The sequence below is a fragment of the Talpa europaea genome (assembly GCF_964194135.1).
Source record: "Talpa europaea genome assembly, chromosome: 10".
Lineage (NCBI taxonomy): Eukaryota > Metazoa > Chordata > Mammalia > Eulipotyphla > Talpidae > Talpa > Talpa europaea.
In genome coordinates this window covers 93,839,523-93,859,148 of record NC_140077.1, presented here as the reverse complement: position 1 = coordinate 93,859,148, position 19,626 = coordinate 93,839,523, and the positions used below count along the sequence as shown (strand labels likewise).

Sequence of the window (19,626 nt, the reverse complement as noted above, 5' to 3'; positions counted from 1 at the left end):
AACTGTTCGCAGCAAAAACTGGAATTTTTGCTAAATTCATCAAGCAATGAATTTTTGCTTGATGGATTTCTACTTCATAACAGATAGGCATATACTATATAAGCATAAAGTGCTGTTGATGTCTTGCGCGCTCTCTCTCTCTCACCCCTAAACCCTCCCCCGCTCCTTCTCTCTCTGTCTCTCCCCACTCCTCTCTCCAAGAAGAAGAAACTGTCCAAAATCCTACCTGTGGATTTTCCAGTATTCGCTTAACACCATCGACCAGATGAGAGAGAAACTTGGCTCTCTCTGCGTTGTTAAACAGGGATCTTCTGACCGAGGCAATCTGTACTAAGCAGGATAATACCTATAAGCAGGCACAACCCAAAACAACTAATTAAAAAGATGGTACAGCTGCCACCAATTCCATTCTTCCGACTTCTGCTACCAGTATAATGATGTAGAAAGATCAAGGAGGGTATAGCTTAGAATATCTGAAACAGCTTAACTAATTGGAAAAAATACAAAGCATTAGATTCAAAGTAATCATAACTAGTTAAATTCAGTTTGGAAATTTACTTGTATTCTTTAACCAGTCCAATGGCTTCTTTGACTTTGTTAAGACTTTTATTTAAGGCTTGAAAATCCCATGTGATTCACAGTTTAAAGAAAGCCTAGATTTAATTTTTCCTGCTCCAGCAGGCTTTGCCATGTCCCACTATAATGAAATAACCAGGTCAGGTGTGTGTCCTGAACAAAATAACTTTTATACCAAAAACATTTTACCCTTTCCTCACTGTGCTAGATACTTATATCCTCTGTTTGTCCTTCCAGATGTTTTCTGCCCTTCTCCACCCCATCTTATGTTCCCTGGGAAGCTAACCTCTGTCGACTAACTATAGCCAAACTCCCCTGCCTTGTTGCTTGTAATTGTCCTCAATCAATGGAAATTACCAGAGGGAGGCCAAGGATGGGAAAAAAGAGGCCATGGTTAGAGAGGTTTCTCTACCTCTTGCAAAGATTTCCCCTATGCCACAATCCAGTACTCTCCAGTACTTCCTTTCCTGGCCGTTTGAGGGACCCCACTTTGGCAAGTCCCAGGGGAGTAGATGATCAGACCCCATTGGATTCCCTTAATTTACTGCCTACACCTTTACAAATCATGCTTTTATTAATAACCCCTCTTGAATGAGCTACCTTTTCATGCAGTAAAAACGCAGTGACACAAACAACACCAAATTCATGTTTCTGCTAAAGCAAAGCCCTACATTAATTTGGAAAAACACTACAGAGAGAAAGTAGTTTACAGAAATATTATGTAAAACACCCACTACTTTACTGTTTTCTTTTTATACAACTATACTTTATACCAATAACCTGAAATAACCGGTGAAAGTCTTAAAAGACCTGAATGACTTTTGTGATTTAAAGAGGTTAATTATTGCTATAAAGGTGAAATATGCCATTCCCCAGAGCTTTCAAGTGTTATTCAAGACAAGTATGCAAATATGCTTCCCCATCATAACTTCCATTTATCACTTATGCAACATATATGTGGGGGATCTGCAAGTTTCTCCATCAGGACAATCTTCAACTAGGCAATGTTAAGTTGAATGCCCGTACTGTAACCTGTGGCAGAGATATGGTATGAAGTCAGATACAAGATGAAACCAAAAGAGCTTGTGATCTGTACCAATCTGTCATCAAAAAGGAATAATTTTAAAAGAATTAAGACTTTATTATGAGAACCTTTAGCCTATAAACTGATCTCAACAGATGGGATAACTAATCTTAGCATTTCTCAGATTTACCTCTGAGATTTTTATAAAACGAAATAACAATGAATTCATCAACATTTCTACTTTCTAGAAATAGGTGTGCTTTAGGAAACTGGTCCTGACTCACCAGAGGTGAAAATGAAGGAGGGATGGAATGATACAGGTCAAAAAACAGCTGCAGTGTTGAAGAATCTAAGAACGCTGAAAGACAGACAATAGAACACGTTGAGCAGGCCTGAACCTGTACTGGCATGCTTCTAGCACCATTTATCAGGGAGCCTGTCTGCTTCCTTATCTTACAGAATCTTTATTTTCTTTGACAGTGATAAACTGATAGGGCTATTTTTGGGTTTGGTTATCTTTTCCCCTTTTAAAATATGAGTTTTTAGCTCCTCTATGAAATAGCTTTCATTCTTTTGATAGTCAGAGAACATAAGACAATCAGAACTTTGTTCACAGCACAAATTTTTATTCACACCAACACAAAAATAATCATTAAGCATACGTTCTTTTGTTTGATCTTGTTTTTAAAACTAGACATTACTCAAATGAGTATAACAGAAGTCTCTATAAGTGATGTATGCCAGAAGGTCAAACTCATATCTACTAGTCAGTCAGTGAGTTTTCCCATGCTGGGGAATCTCCAAGATTCCTTTAGCAATGTCTCTCTTACTTTATTAAGATAGATGCTAAAATTCTAAATGTTCTCTTAAAGTAAGCCAGGGGTGAGAAGCAGTCTGTTTCAGGTGGTACAAACTCTGTTACCTGATCTCCAGCTGGTGGGAATCTGTACTGTGCACAGGTCATCTGAGGATTCATCAGTAGATGTGCCGATGAAATCAAAGTTTAGGCAGTTATGAGTGAGTTTGAGCAGTTGCATGAGCAAGCCATGCTGACTTTCATCATTCAAGTTTAGATTCTTTCCTGAAGCCTGTAAAAATGACCACATGATGAGGCCCAAACAATCACTCCTCTCTTCCAAGCTTGCCACCAGACTTATGAAAAGGCTGAAGTCAGAAAAGGAGGGTCATATTCACACAGTAAAGTGATGTCCCCCTCTAAGAGGCTACACTCTATCACCTCAGTGTCACTTTAAAAATCCGAGCTTCTTGTTTACTATTAAAACATTTACTATTACAAAAAACAAGCAACTGGTGTTTAAAGAAATCCCCCTTTAACACTTATCCTTTACATGTTGTAGATATAGTGTCCAAGGGATTTTGGAAGCAGTATGAGAGGTGTGGTTATTACTTCAATTGCATGTGAGATCCAACTTATTTCTACACAGGCTAGGTTCAAGGTCAAGGAAGTCCTAGTAAGTTTTATATTCCTCCCTCCCTCCCTTTCTGTTTTTAATATTATCATCACCAAAATGTATCAATCCAAAATTAAAACAAAATCACCAATGAATGTTATTTATTCACCAGCGAGAGCTGAATACTGGCTGATTGTTACTAAGTTTCAGATTCCAAGCTTATACTAGCAATGGCCTCAAGTGTCTGGCTGGCTAGTGGTTTTCAATAGTATCAGAGGAGGATACAATCCTCTCAGTTTTCTCAAAAGCTTTTCCTTTAGGTGGGAGTGGGTAGAACAGTTATTGCTAAACAGCTTGCTTAACTTAAGGAATGTTTGAGAATTCTGAAGTAAAACTACGGAACTGAGGAAAAATTTGGACATCATTAACTGTGACAGAAGAAAGAATCCAAACTTGTTTTCTAAAACTAAAATTGGGACAAGCTAGAAAATTGAGGACAAGAACAAAAAAATCCCATCCCCCAAAATGAAGAGTCAGGGGCTAATCCCAGAGCTTTCTGTAGGGACAAAGTAGCCAAATATTGTGATAAATTTATAGAGCTCAAAGGTTAACATTTCCTTCTTAGTTCAACTGTATCCATAAATGAATCAAAACACCAACTTTCTATTTTGAAATAGGTAATTTCCTTATGTGATACTGACTACCTCCTTCAGGTTATGAAAATCTAAATGGATGTTAAAAATTCAAAATCTACTTTTCCTTACAGATGTTGCTGGTTTATTTGCTGCTTTTAACTCAGCAGGGGATAGAGGAGTGAGCCTAGTTTTAGTATGCTAACAAAGTAGTCTGAACCTGCCTTTAGAGCTCAAAGAATCCAAACACCATAAAGTTAACACACTTTTACTGTGCATAAGGTAGATTTTATGTGGGTATAAAAAAAGCACACAACAAAACCTCAAACTTTGTAGTAAGCTAGATTCCCTTAAGGGCTGAGCATGGATAAGTACTCACTCAATGCTCTTACCTAGGGAAATAAGTCTCTGATGCCAGTGGTCAATCTGGCAAGCCTTGCCAATGTCTCAGAGATGGCTTTTGTGTAAGAGATGATGATTATGAAAGAGATGCATCAGCTCTCATGAAGTCAATTAAGAGCTGATACCTAACAAGTACCTACTCATTCTCATCTTTCAAAGGGAACTGAGAATCCGGAACCAACCTACAATCTCACCTGTTTTAGTAAATTACAGGAAAGTGTGAAGATATCAAATAACGATGAGTCTCGGAAAGAAGAGGCAATTTTTCTGTGCTTGGTTAAAGGATGGGTGGTGTCTGCCTGTTCAGGAAAATAAACCAATACAAGTTTTAGAATTGCAAAGAAAAAAATTAATGTAGATTTCAAATAAACTAGAAGAATTTCCAATAAAAACAACATTATTTTTCATGTCTAATTACTGTTAAATCAAATATAGAAAGTTAATGAAGAGGACAATAAGCTGCTAAAAGCCTGCATAACTTATGCTGCTAAAAGCCAGCATTTCTATAACTTAGAGAGGGAAGAGAGAGGGAGAGATGAGTAACTCCACTGTAAAGTTGTAATTTCTTCTTTACAGTTGGGGAGATAAAATTTAACAAATTATTGACAGATATTGCTAATAATTATTATGTTATATTGTAAACTTAGTCTCAAAGACAGACAATAGCAAGGCTTGCGTTTTGGTAAATAATCTGCTCAGGACTGAAGTTACTGCAGGATTTCCAAAACAATTACTGACGAATAGCCATGAACTGAAGATAAATGAGAACACGTTTAAAATTTGTTTAGTTTTCTAACCTACTGCAACATGTAGTCTCTATGACAGAAGTGAGTACTTAAACAGCAGTTCGCTCTCTCACATATTCCCCTGTTGTTAACTCTTCAGCCAAATATAAAAACTTTTTGTGGTCGAGAGCCAAATCTTTTAATTCTTTAGCATGTCCTCTATTCTTGACACATAGTAGGAACTCAGTAAGCGGAAGACAGGACTTTCAAGGTTGCCAAGAGTACTCTTGGCACCTATTAGTTGTACTATTAGTTGTACAGACAACTAAGTTAGGAGCCTTCCTTGATTTTTTCTAAGTTCAAATTAGGAATAGTAACAGAAATAAACTTTCAGATTTAAACCTGACAACAACAAATAACAACAGAAAATTAAGTCACAAAGAAGTTCAAAATATTCTCCAATTCTAACTTTATTATTATTATTTTTTAAAGATTTACTTATTTATTTATATAAGCACTGGGTACAGTCAGAAGCATGGGAGGGTGAGAGAATCCACCAGAGCCAGAGGGGAGAGCAGAGCAGGCCGACTGACGAAGTACACTGCTGAGGGGAGCAGCAGGCGACAGGAGAGGTCTGTGCACCATGTGGGACCCTCACCAGGTGGCCGGGGATCGAACCGGCACTGCAGAGGCTGTGGGCAGCTTCGCAACCCAGCGCTCAACCGCTGTGCCACCGGGGAGGCCCCAATTCTGTCTTTAGTGTCACTGTGTTTACATGCCTTAGGTAGTAAGATATTACTGGATTATATATATTTATCATATACCATATATAATCTGTTATGCTGATTATAAGAGAATAATTACACATTAAGTTGCTAAGTTACAAGTATGTTAAATATACCACACACATTTCTATTATTTTCTTAAGTAAAATTTTGATTTTTTTTTCAGACCAACATTGACATATTTTGTCAGGCCAAGCTTAAAGAGAGAGAGCATTAAACCCCAATTCTGTACTTGACTAATGCATGCTCTCCGATTACAAAAGTAATAGTGGCTAAATGATAAGTTAGTTGTTAAGAACAGAGGCTCTGGAATGCGACTATGTGGGTTTGAATTCAGATATTGTTGCTTGCTAACTGTGTTATGTTAGGTAAATTCTGATGGACCTTAGCTTCCATATCTAGAAAATGGGGTAACCAGAGTACCTATCTATCTCATAGGATTTTGTGATTAAAAATTAGTTACTATAAAGTGCTTAACGGTGTGCATCATATAGTAATGTAAAAGTATAAGCTATTATTATTTTGAAAATTACTGAGCATAACAGGACCACAATCACAGAAAACACATTATAGACTCCAGATTTTAGTAAGATATAAGCAAGAGCAGTAAAAAAAGCACCAACTCAAAGAATTCATAGGACTTAAGAAAAAAACCAAAAAACCAAAAACAAACAAACCAACAACCCACAAGCAACCCAATTAAAAAATAGGCAGGGGGTGGGGAGAGGGGCACCTCCCAGGTGGCACAAGGGGTTAAGTCTCAACACTATGAAATTACAGGCAGCCACTGCAGCACTTTGATGCCCAGCCAGGGAGCTGATCCACATGGTGCAGCAGACCTCTCCTGTCTCACCCACTGCTCCCCTCAGTAGTGTATTTCAGTCAATCCACCTGTTTTGCTCCCCACTCTGTTTCTGGTGAATCCTCTCACATCCCCCACCCTGCACCTCTGGCCTATACCCTGGTCTTGTATGCACAAATATATCTTTTAAAAAAGAAACAGGCAAGGGAACTGAATAAACATTTCTCTAAGGACACACAGATGATGAACAGATATATGAAAAAAAGTTCATTGTCATTCATTAGAGAAATGCAAATAAAAACCACAATAAGGTATCACCTCACATCTGTCAGAACAGCCATTATCAAAAGGAGAAGAAATATGGGCCTCCCTGGTGGCGTAGGGGTTAAGATTTTGTGCTATCAAGCTATTGCCAGCCACTGCGGCATGAGTTTGATCCCTGGCCAGGGAGCTGAACCACATGGCGCAGCAGGCGAGATTGGAGAGGTTTGCTGTGCCTCTCCTTTCTCGCCTGCTGCTCCTCTCAACAGTGTATTCCAGTAGATCTGCCTGTTCTGTTCCCCACTGTCTCTGGTAATTCCTTTCACTCACCACCTCTGGACTACACCCCAGTTCCTGTATGCCTAAATAAATAAACAAAAACCAAAAGGACAAGAAATAACAAGTGTTGGCATGAATGTGGAGAAAAGGGAAGCCTCATATACTGTTGATGGGATTGTAAACTGGAGCAGTCACTACAGAAAACAGTATGGACATTCTTAAACATTTAAGAATAGAATACAGTTTGATCCAGATATCCTATTTCCAGGTATTTATCACAAGAATACAAAAACATTGTCTTAAAAAGATATTATGTAACCCCATGTTTGTTGCAGCATTATTTAAAATAGCCAAGATATGGAAACAATCTAAGTATCCAGTGATGGATGAAAGGATTAAAACAGATGCAATAACTATACACAACAGAATACTACTCAGCTATAAAAAGATAAAATCTTGTCATTTGCAATAACACAGATGGAATCTTGAGGGAATTATGCTAAGTGAATTAAAAAAACCCAACCAAACAAACAAAACCCTTAGATACAGAGATCAGATTGATGGTTACCAGAAGGGAAAGAGGTTGGATGAAACTGGGAACGATGGCAAATTATATGTTGAGAAATAGAAACTAGACTTTTGGTGGTATATGATGTAGTATATACAGGTGTCGAATTATAATGCTGCACAATGAAGCTTAGTTATAAACCAAAGTAACTCCATAAAAAATGATACATGAAAAAGTACCAACTCACAGAGTTAAAATTTCTCAGGGTTAATAAAAATGTCTGCATAAATATGAGCCATAGCAACAGTGATGCCAACGTAATTAATAGCTAACAATGGACGGGTGAGATGTTACTACTAATACTAACATTAATGGTGGCCTATTCAATAATTATAAAATTTTAGCTGGATACAAAAGGAAATGACTGAAAAATAGTAGCCAGAGCAAAAGAAAGTCACTGGCATTTCCTCTGTAGTATACTGTGACATCAATGACCATTTAAAACATTATTTGATATTTAGCAGCATGTTTTATGCATTCTGAAAACACGCCCAGCACACGAGAACTGATTTTTAAATGATTGTAAACACATATCAATGTATACAGCAGGAGCACAAAAATGATGCATTCCCACCTTTGTGATCCTTTTTCTGATCTCATTCTCTTTCATTAGTAAAGCATTATTCCATTAAGGTTTTGACTTAGAACCATTACTCTCATCTCCAGCAATGAATATTAATACCAGTAAGGACACTGAGATGGGAAGCTGTGATATTCTGGAGACAGAAGGCGACCAGGACAATAAGAATGAGGTAGACTGCACTTACAGAGGAAAACCCAATGGAACTATTTTGTTTCAAAAGGGCATTAATCACTTACCGCAAAAGCACACAACTGCCAAAAAAGATCATCCCACACACAGCAGAAAACACCAATACTAAGAAAAAATATGGCACTTACTTCAATGAGGAAGGCTGTAGCACTTACTTGATTAATTTCATTGGTTAGCTGAGATAAAATTGTGACGCCAATAATGCAGTATTCAACACTATCCTGGTAGAAAAAAGTGTAAGGTAGAAAGAGTTGGCGTACGTTGCTTGATTTCAGCATTTGGAATGCAGTCATACTTTTGAAATGACAGAATCCTGTGTCACTATTAAAACTGCCTAGACAAGGTAGCAAGAAATTGTAGTTTAAAACTGTTGCTTTGCAGAATATAAAACCTAATTGCCATAAAGGAAGACTGCTAAATGTGACTTCATCAAAATTGAAACCTTTTGTATTTTGAAAATATTCATAAACATTGTTACACACGTTAAAAGAAGAGAAACTAAACCTGTTTATGATACATGACAAATGAACCCGTAACACAATTTATAAGAACAGATACCACAGTAAGAAAAAGACAAAAAAACAATAAAAAATGTACATTAGATATAAATAGAAAGCTCATAGAAATACAAAGTAGAAATGAAAATTTGCTCCTTTTGATCATAACCCAAACTCAGATACTATTCTTTTTATCTATTAGAAAAATAGAAAAGTTGAGCTCCCAGAGTAGAGGTACAGAGAAATAGGCATCCTTTTATATGTTGGAAGAAGTAGCTTTTTTGAGGGTAATTTGGAAATATGTTTGAAAGTCAAAAAAACAACTTCCCTTTGATTGAATAGTTCCAAGGCTAGAATTCACCCTACAAACACACTTAAAGTATGTCCAGACATATATACTAGGATATTCACCAAAGTATTCTACTGTCAAAATATACAAACTAAACGCCCACATGTAAGAGTGGTTTATGTTTCAGATTGGAACAGTATGAAGTGGGATTAGAAAGAATTAAGTGGGATTTGTTTGTGCTAATGTGTAAACATGCAAAGCCAAGATATGTTAAGGATAAAGGAGACACAGAAGACAATGTACCAAATAACCACATTTTGTGTAATTTAAAAAAGTAGATCCACATAAAAGCAAGTACATACAGGTGACTTCTCACATTTCTATTACAGCAAAATTATATGCCGTACCTGTAAAAACCTTGTGACATCTGTGATTGCATTTCTGAAGACATAGTCATCCTTCTGACAGTCAAACCAGCCCAGTTTTGTGATTCTGGCATATAACTGAATAAGTGCTTGTGTCACAAAAGTAGCCAACTTTGGCCTAGTGGCAAGGTAGTTGAGCACATAGTTTCCTGTAAGATAAAGTTAACCTATATAATAGAAAGCTATGCCAGGGAAGGGTGCACATCATTAATTGTGATAAATGTCCAAGTAATGGTAATTATTTTTTACTCTAAACTCCCTTAATTCTTCATGCTACTGATAAATGGGATTTTGAATTTAAGATTAGTAGGTTTTTCAATTAAGATTTTTCATTGTGACAAGTATAAAATTCTGAAGTATAGCAGCCTTGGTTCTACCCGTGGATGGTTAAATAATATGATCTGCACAGGAAAACCCTGAACAAAGTTTCTCTTAATTACTAGTTTGAGTAAAGAATGAATGAAAGAAGTCTTTTTAAAAAAAAGGGGATGAGTCAGGCTTTACCAAGAATTATTATATTGGGCCTTCTTCACTTTCATAAATCCAAAATTCTAGGGGGGAAAAAAAAACAACAACCCTGGATTCTAGATATCCTATATGCTTAGAGATTCAAAACATTATCAAACAAGAAACATAAATTTAAGTATTACTAGTGCATATCTAAACAAACTGATTTCTTTAAGAGAGGACAGACAATTCTTTACTTACGAATATCTATTCGTTGCTCCAGCGGTAGAGGGTTGTTTGTGCGTGATACAAGCTTTGTAAGGCATGTAGCTGCCAGTAACTGGGAGTAAGATGACTGTGAAAAGAGAGGGGGAAAGTTTCAACAAACAAGTTTTTTGAGTGAGTCAGTCATAAGGACATTAACTTGGAGATAGGTGCTCAGATTCAAGAAAAAGTAAACAGCTGTGCTTCACGTGAGCCTCTGGACTTTAGAGGGTCTATTGTTCTAAGGAAAAATAAGTCTCATCAGTGACATATGCTTATTTAGCTGATTAGATTCACGAACAAAGGGCAGGAGAAAGTGAATGGAATAGATGCTGGATGGGGTCTTTTCAGAAAAGTACTAACATCTTTAGAAGACAAATCTCTTCTTTCATTTAAAACAAGAAATCTCCCTTCAAAAGCTTTCTTACAATGATGGTTCAAAAAAGTTTCCCCTCAAAGTATTTCTATATTATGGTATTAGGGGAAAAAAGTATAAGAGAAAGAACTACCATATAACGCTATATAGCTAATCCCCAAACTATATCTTTCCATCAGCATGGCTAACAGTCAGCTACAGTTTGGGGGGAAACACACACACACACACAGACACACACACAGACACACACAAGTAACTTCGTAACAATTATGAGAAAGAAAAAGTATGCCCTAAATCAATGGCATAGCATTATCATATTCTCAAGTGTAGATTTTAATTAACTTTAACCTTATGGAGAATCAGAGTATTCTATCTGACCATATATATATGAAGGAGCCATGTGAGAATTCCTCCACAATCCCCAAACATAGTTTAAAGTGAGTAGAGTGGTTATATCAAATCATTAATATGCAAGGAGAGGATACGATAACCATAGAACATAGTATTTAACTATGACTATATATTATATAAGATGTAAATTGTTTTTACACCTAATTCCAATAAATCCTTGACCCTTAGATTAAGTAAGATATTTTGGGACTCCAGTGGGAGTCAACCAGAAGAGCTAGTTTTGCAGCTTCCATAGTACAAATATAAGTGGGACAATCTTAAGAAGCAGTAATTGAGAAATACACAAAATGTTACATGTGAAAAGAGATCAGAACACTATACAATCTGACCATGACTCTCTAGGTACTTAGAGTTAGCTATCTCAGCTACTAAAGGATACTCCTTAGCCAACTAGAATTTGTTCTATTTACTTCATAAATACTAAAATAATATGAAAATTCAAAAATTCTACCCGTTCAACAAACTAATGACTTTCGTTCTCTTCACATTTCCTTCCAGTCTGAAGAATAATGCCAGCTCCCTCTCACTGCCATTCTTATTCTCACTGCCATGTCTTCTCATGATACCATGCCTAGCATTATCATATTCTCAAGTGTAGATTTTAAGGAATTTAGATGACCTTTATCTAATAATAAAAATTTATAGTTTTCTTTATTTGATGTGTTAGAAGACAAAATGATAGAAAGTTTAAAATATCATTATCCAAAGCACAAATGAGACAACCATGCCTGGTTGGATTCTTACCCTTCCTAAGACCCCCATCTTGCCAAAAACACTAATTTAACCAAATTATGTCTCATTGAAAGCATTAATTTGATCACTGCATTGCCATTTTCAAGCTAGAAGACTAATTCCGTTTTAGAAACTGTCATTCTTGTGCTTTTCATGGTCATTATCTCCCCCTACAAGTCTAAGGCATTAAGGGAACGTGGTGTGGTCCAGAGGAAAAAGAGATGACCAGGGATTTTGTAAGGTGACAGGGACTCTATGGCTAAGAAAGGTGATTTATAAACAGCTCTGTCTTCTTTGTAAAGGATATGAGACGGTACGTAAGTGTAAAAACAGAAAAGGAGTCCCAGAAACATGATTCAAGGTGAAAAAGGACAAAATACATGTACAAAAAAATTTTCCTGATGAGGCTGGCTGGCCCTTTGCCATACTGTTTGGTGTGGTTCTTTTTGAAAGTGAGATAAGGAAGGAAGATTCCTAGAAAAAATAAGGGATAGAAACAATCCCAATCTACCCCTAACTTAGAACCAGAATGTATTGGCTAAACCTCTGCTACTCTTCATGAGTCTCATATCTTACGTACACTTCCTCTCTCGAGAAGCAGCTGGCACTTGCTCAGGCAATCAGGGCTGTTGGTGAATTCAACCAAGGCTTTCTCTGCCTGGAGTCGAGTGGTTGTGTCTGTCGTTTCATACAGCTGTTTGCACAGGTTCTCTAGTTGGGCCAGGCTCTGGAAAAGATCAATCAAGAGAGAAATCAGACCTGCCTATTTTATATGCAAGGCACTGTGTTAAAAATTACTGGGCAAAAATAAACAATAATCAGTGAAGAGAGGACTTGCTTCTCAACTCTGAGGAGAATGTAGATGACCTTTAATCATAAAAATTTATAGCTCTGTATTTGATGCTTTAGAAGACAACATGATAGAATGCTTAAAAATGTCATTATATAAAGCACAAATGATAACATTTTCCCTCATAAATATCCATTCTCCTTTTTTCCAAAAGACTTTTTCAAAATTCAGAATTTACTTGTCCTTCCATCAACTTCAAAATTATGAATACCAGAGGCAATAATAAAATTAAAGCACATAAACACACAATATAAGTGACACACATATCTTTTCTTAGTTTTAAAATATTTTCCCTTTTTGTAGTAATTATCAGCTTACAATTACACGTATGTACAAAGGTGGCCAACCTCTAGAAGAAAGTTTCAGAACATATGTACGCACCTTCCTCCCTGGGTCCCTCATGTCTAAAGTTCAGCAGACTCCTCTGTTGTACTTTAAACTCTTGCTTTGGTTCCAAATTTAAATGGAAGGGTCAAAATAAATTCAACCCTAGCATATGCTCACACAAAGATAAGACAAGGGAACCGCCCCCAAACAAACCCTTCTCTTCAAATCTTGAACCAGTTCCAGGGAGGCAGGAAGGTGATGGGTGTGTGCTTTGGTCAAAAACCCAAAAGGATGCAAACTACTTCCAGAAAGGCAGTGTTTAAAAGCAAAGAGGAAAGGAACTCACAAAGAGTTCACTTAACAATCACCTTTCACTAACTGAAGAGGAGGACAAACATCTGTTAGTCTTTAAGAATGGTTTGGACTTTAAGAAGAAATCTGAGTCCATTTTCAACAGTAGCAAGCAAGAGTTAGTTTATTTCATTTCTACTATTAAAAATACAATTTCTGACAAGAACAAAAATACTATTATATCTAATAAACAAAACTGTTTAAATAGTAAAAAATGTACTACACAATTTGCCTAAAATTGCCCTTTATGCCATTATGCTACTATTGGGGTTTGGTGCATGGGGTTCTTGGGTGCCTCTTAGAGTGAATTCAGCAGTCTGTTTAGTGGCATACAGCAAGTTTATTAAGAAAAAAGATGTCTGCATAGACACAGATGGGCGTTCCATCACTGTGACTTTGTAAAGCACACCTATTTCACAAAGTAGGAAAGCCCACCTTAAGGCAGGATACGGTTTTACTCAACGGGATTAATTTCAAACATTAAAGGAAACAAGAAAGACCGACATTCTGAGATGATACCAGTCTTAATTCAGGGCGCCCTCCCTCCCCACCAAGAGCAAAAACAACAACCCTCAGCCTAAAGTGAAACAAGCTACCCGTCAAACGTCTCAGGGCTTTAACGAGGCTTATTTTAAGTTATTCTCGTACTTTCGTGGGTTCCACTTAATACTTTCTTCAACTCAAAAACAGAGAAAACTGCACTTGCAAAGTCAGATGTCAAGAATGAGGTTCAATAAACAGTACCTGATTTTTTTTTTCTCACTTAGTTTATAAATACAAGAGAGGACATAGCTAATCAGCTGCATGTATTCCGTAAGTACATGTGAGTCAATGATAGGATGACCAGTATGGGCTCAAAGGCCCAAGACAAATGAATGAGTTCAATTATAGACTCCCAAATTTTTAATCAAGAGATTAAATCTCCTTCACAAGGTTTTGTTTCAACCTGGCAAGCTATTTCCCCCCTTCCTATAAAATAATTCCCTTAAAAGGAACACATTATTTTAAAAAAATAAGTAACAGAAGATATCAACAGACAGACACCTTGAAAGACAGTTACAAAATGTGGTATTAGGGAGCAGCAGCAGCTTCATAACTTCCAAAGCCACCACATGCTATGAGTTTTCCAATATCCAGAACAGACACTCCAACAGCCATGCCACTTAGATGTAATGATTCTTCTTCGAGTCTGATCAATCAGTTCCAGCAGCTCCCCCAGTGCACTCTTGTTTATGTTTATTACAACAAAATTGTTCACATGACAATGGCTAAGCATCTGTCACCAGCAGTTCCTAACTGTTAAAAACCTACATGCAGGTTATGGTAGGCTTTTTGGTGGCTGTTTTGTTTTGATTTGCTTTAATTTAGCAGGCAAAAACATACTGCAGGTAAGTCTGGTAATGAGTTCTTAGCTCAGAAAATAAAGCCTTTAAGAACAAAAAAGTAATTTGACCATTTACACAAACAGTTTGAAGAACGATATAGCTCTATTTTTTTAATTCCAGAAGAACGAATGGGAAACAATTTTGTTTTCCTAAACAATTAGTGAAAACATCAAAAAGCTACAGGGTTAAGAGTCATTTTATTTGGGTTGCCCACAAGACGCATGGAAGGAGACGGGAACGAGACATTTACATATACTTTCTGTTGGATCATTTTGTTTCCAACTCAAATCTCATGGCTAGATTATTTTGAATTAGTTCTTTTTTTTTTTGGACCCCAAGTAAACAGTATGTCCTGTAATTATTTGATTAGTTATTAAAAGTAGAACTTAATAATACCCTATTTCCCTCCTTTGTGAATTAACACCTACATTAAACTTCCCATTCACCAGTTCTGATTAGGGATATCTATTGCGCAATGCCAGTGAGTTCCCAGAAAAGCCTCCAAAAAACAGTTTTTTATTCCTGCAATTGCTAAACTTATAACCCAATTTCCATCTGGTCCCAGTGGAACAGAAAAGTATGTTTGGGCAAAATACTCATGAAACAAACTGGAAGGTGGTCTTCAACTAGACAAGTACTTTTTTAGTATAAGAAACTCAACAATCAAACCCTCAAACCTAGACCACACAGATTCACCAACAATAGTTAAAATGAAATAATTTATCTTCTTTACTATTTAGCAGCAACATTAGTCTTTTTAACCTGGAGAGAAAAATGCAGCTCAATTATTCTCATTTTAGCACAAAGTACTACCAGTTGAAACTACCAACCTCAGAATAGGACTGATCTAAAGAGCTGCATGTAGATTAAAGGGAAATGAGGCTTTGTGTGTACAAGAGATGTTATATTACCCCACAAAGCAAAATGCATAGAAATTAGTTTTCTTTCATTTGTGAAACATTATTTTTTAAAAAGCCTAACATAAACATTTACATGAGCCTCACTGCTTAAAAAACAAACAAAAAAACCTGTTCATAGATTTCCAACCAGAGACTAGGATACTGTTAGGGGGAAGAGTGGGTGAGGACCCACAGTCAGGCAATCCATTTCATCTCTTTCATCTCCGTGTTGCCCTGAAACAATACCACCTTTTAAGAAGGATTTGATGCTATTTCCCCAGATGCTGAGTACTTAATTAGAAAGCAAGCATCCTGGGATGACTAGTTAGATCTAAAGGTTCTCTGTAGTACACACCCTTAATCTGACAGCCACCTGAAAACATCTGAAATGATCAAGCCACAACCCTATTACAAAGTGCAAAGTGCAGGCTCAATCCAGAGAAGTTCTCATATAGAATCTAGAGTAGAACTACCAGTTTAGTAGCTCAGTTTTCATGACTAGTATGTCCTAAATAAACCATTTTTAAAGATCTACAAGATTAATAAAATTAATAACTAGTTACATTTTATTTTAAAAATCTATTTAATAACATTCTTACTGTTAATGCATATTAAATTATTATACATAGTATTTAAAAATATTTCTAAAAATTCAGTAATTATTGTTAGGTTAAAAAAGCAAGAGGTAAGGTAGTAAGTAGCGTATATAATTGGTTATATATGTTAGCAAATTCATGGAAGAAAATACGAACGAAAACAACATGAACAGCTATCTCCCGTAGATGAGATAATGGGAAACTTTCAATTTCTGTGTTAAAATATTTAACTTTTGAATTTGGCTATAACCATGTAACTTGTGAACAGGAAAAAACAAAAAACAAAAGAAAAACCCCAATATCTGTACAGATAAAAAAATTTTTTAAGGGCAATTTAAGCTAATTCTTTTTCTAAACTTACTCTTCTAATAAAAAATTATAAATTAACGGCTGATTTTTTCCAACTAGATTTCCTAAAACAAATCTGTAAGACTGGAAATTTTTACTACTTTCATTCTGTTCTTTCTTACCAATAATAAATGTTCAGTTTAAATGTACTTAAAAAAAAATTCCATCTAAGGTTCCTCTTCTCTATGAAGTTATTTAGAAGGGACTCTTGTGAGCTAAACCATTTTACTGCTATACATATATCTGCAGATCTATACTAAGTTGATGACTACAGTGGAGTCAATGGGTGGGGGGAGAATCAGCTATATCGGACTGTAATTATTTTGTAATTTGTTTTATGGATGAGAATATTTATAAATGCAAATTATTTTTAAAAGTTAAAGAAAAAAGTTTACAAAGCCAGTGCAAAAACCTGAATATGTACTTTCCAAGAGGATAGCCAAATGACCAATAAGCAAATGAAAAAGAGCACAACCTCAATAATCATGAGAAAATTTAAATTAAAATCATAATGAGATATCAATTAGAATGATTAAAATGAAATAGTCAAGATCAAGTGTTGGTTAGGCTGTAAAACAACTGGAGCTCATACACTGCTGGTGCAATCTAAAGTGGTTCAAAAACAGTGGAAAATGGTTTGGCTGTATTTCTATTTTTGAGGTAACAATAGTTTCAGAGGAATAGGTCCGTACCTCCTTGGTTGTACATTACCTATCCCAGAGCACCCACAGACCTTCATGTAGTCATACCATGGGCCCCTTCTTCCTCTAGCAGCCTCTGTTTTGCAGTCATTTCTAGATTTTGTTTTGGATTAGTTTTGTTAGTTCCTTTGTTTTGTTTTTCTATATTTCACATGAATAAAATCATCTAGTATTTTGACTTTCTCTCTCTGCTTCACTTTGTGTAGTCCCCTTCAATTCTACCCATGATAGCACAAATGGCAAGAGTTCAACTTTTTGTTTATAGCTGAATAGGATTCCATGTGTATATGTAGCACATCCTTTTATTCTAGTCATCTGTTCAGTTGGGTACTAATGTTGTTTTTATAACCTGGCTGTTGTAAATAGTATTGGACTATTTCTTAATAGAAATACTTAAATTAAAAAAAATAATCCTACTGTTTTCATGATCATTTAATATTTGCTTTTAAATATGATTACTTACACAATTAAAATAGGAATAGTATAATACAATCACAGAATTTTAGAACTAGAAATCTTTTAAAAATCATATAATAATAAAAATCCACTTATTTTAGACATGAGAAAACTGAAGATCCATGAAATTAATTTGCCCAAAGCAAGTTAATCTGGATACCGGATGTCCCAGATATTTCACTCTTGGGTATATATACCCAACAGGAATGTGTGCTTAAGTTCACTGAACTCCCTACCCCCCAACAAAACATACATAAGAATGCTCATGGCAGTACTAAATGTAGTATAGTTCCCAAATGAAAGCCAGAGGTCTATCAATAACAGAACAGATAAATATTTCATTTCTTAAGCTGGTGTTGGTTAAGCTTAAGCTGGTGCTGGCACATTTATGCTGAAAAATATTTATATTTTGTGTATTTTCTATATGTGTGTTATACTTTAATGAGATTTTTTAAAAAAAGGATGGATGAAAGTTTCAGTTTCCCCCAAATTCTCCAGGCTATGACTCTCATCTGTTTCTTTCTGATGTTAATGGAAAAGAATTTCACCAATAACCAACAACTACACTTTAAATTTATAATGCTTTAGTTTTACATCAGTTCATGCTTTTAGCACTCTAACTCCCAATATTTTCTCAGGACATAAATAAGGTCACACTGTTGGATGTACTTAAGGACATTCTTTTTCTGAGAGTATTAAGAGAGTAATACTTTTTGGTTGCAGATGCTGTGTAATGTCTACTGCCATAATATAAGATAAAAACATATTTTCAGTAAGTGATAATGCTATACCAGGGCCTTGCATGCATTAGATAAGGACAGCCAGCCTGTTAACATATGAGACTGCAAAATTCAACCCTTGGCTTCAAAATACTAATCAATTCTAACTTGTAATAAACATATGATCTTTGCATTATGGGAAATATGTAGCCAAAACATACGTAAACAAATTATTTCATGAGGTAAACAGTGGGGCTCACTGTGCCTGGTTACTTAATCGTTTACTGACCTACAAATTTAACTTGAATTTCCATTTAATATGTCACTAGAAACTGGTTTGGGTTTCTTCTCATAGTAACCAACAGTGCAGAAGATGAAAGGTGCAGTGTAAGATGAAGCTTCTAAGGTACAGGTTTTAAACTGGCCCAGGATTTTCATCTTATAGTTTTTAAAGTATGATATAGTTGCCAATATTTCATAATAACAACTGTTTTTCTAGCTTCCCTTGCAAAGCCAGAAGATCTGGTAACACTCTATCTGCATTTTCAAGTGTCACTAATCAGGTGGTACCAAGAAGGCAGTGCTTCCCTGATGCAGGCTCTCTCTAGTTTACCCCAGCTCCTACTTGCCATCCCTGTACACACCTGACTTCTCTCCCCTGTGCAAATGAAATTTCGTCTCATATCAGCGATTTACTCCAGGATGTCAAAATTAAAAGGCAGTGGCATATGGTAGTACAATAAATTTTGGCGTAACTTTGGGGACTAACTGCCAAATTTGGTCAATATAACCTTTTGAGTACAAAGGATTACAGAAAATTTTATGCAAAGAGAAGAGACTGAGTTGAGTAATTTAGATACTGATCTTAGTAATTAACTATATGACTCTGGGCAAGTTAATTTCCAAGAGCTTCTGCTTTCTCATCTATAAAATAAGTGGATTTTATTACACGATTAAAAAACATTTCTAGCTCTAAAATTCTATGATTGGGATATACCATTCTTCCCATTTTAATTATGTAACTAATCAAATATGAAAACAAATGTTAAAATTAAAACAATCATGAAAACAACAGGACAAACTCTATTCAAGAACTAAAATAAATCAAGTAACACCCCCAGCCTTCTCAATATAACATGGCAGGCTACCCACAAATAGCTGCAGTGACCTAGCAGCAGGAACAAGGACCCTTTAGGAGTGAGGTTGAGTTCCGTGTAACAGTTAAGGCAAATCCTTACCCTTCACTAGCTGTGAGAGTATGAATAAAACACTCAAAGTTTTTAAACTAAACTTTATTTCTTTTAAGTAGAAATAT

The 19,626-nt window shown here is 35.9% G+C and overlaps 1 protein-coding gene across 2 annotated transcripts in view; it reads right to left on the bottom strand.

Annotated features, from left to right (window-relative positions):
* XPO7 (exportin 7) overlaps window positions 1-12,931 on the bottom strand; it is a gene marked incomplete at both ends in the record, with an annotated part of 34,923 nt that extends 21,992 nt beyond the window's left edge. Inside the window, 9 exons of one of the 2 annotated variants that reach the window (XM_084245962.1) lie at window positions 227-346; window positions 1,885-1,958; window positions 2,523-2,688; window positions 4,241-4,345; window positions 8,367-8,459; window positions 9,432-9,598; window positions 10,158-10,251; window positions 12,260-12,406; window positions 12,911-12,931. In XM_084245962.1, the coding sequence (XP_084102088.1) occupies window positions 227-346; window positions 1,885-1,958; window positions 2,523-2,688; window positions 4,241-4,345; window positions 8,367-8,459; window positions 9,432-9,598; window positions 10,158-10,251; window positions 12,260-12,406; window positions 12,911-12,931 (987 nt within the window). The remainder of the gene's footprint in view (window positions 1-226; window positions 347-1,884; window positions 1,959-2,522; window positions 2,689-4,240; window positions 4,346-8,366; window positions 8,460-9,431; window positions 9,599-10,157; window positions 10,252-12,259; window positions 12,407-12,910) is intronic. The other variant, XM_084245963.1, reaches the window with a different exon arrangement.
* Between the last annotated feature and the right edge of the window lie 6,695 nt (window positions 12,932-19,626).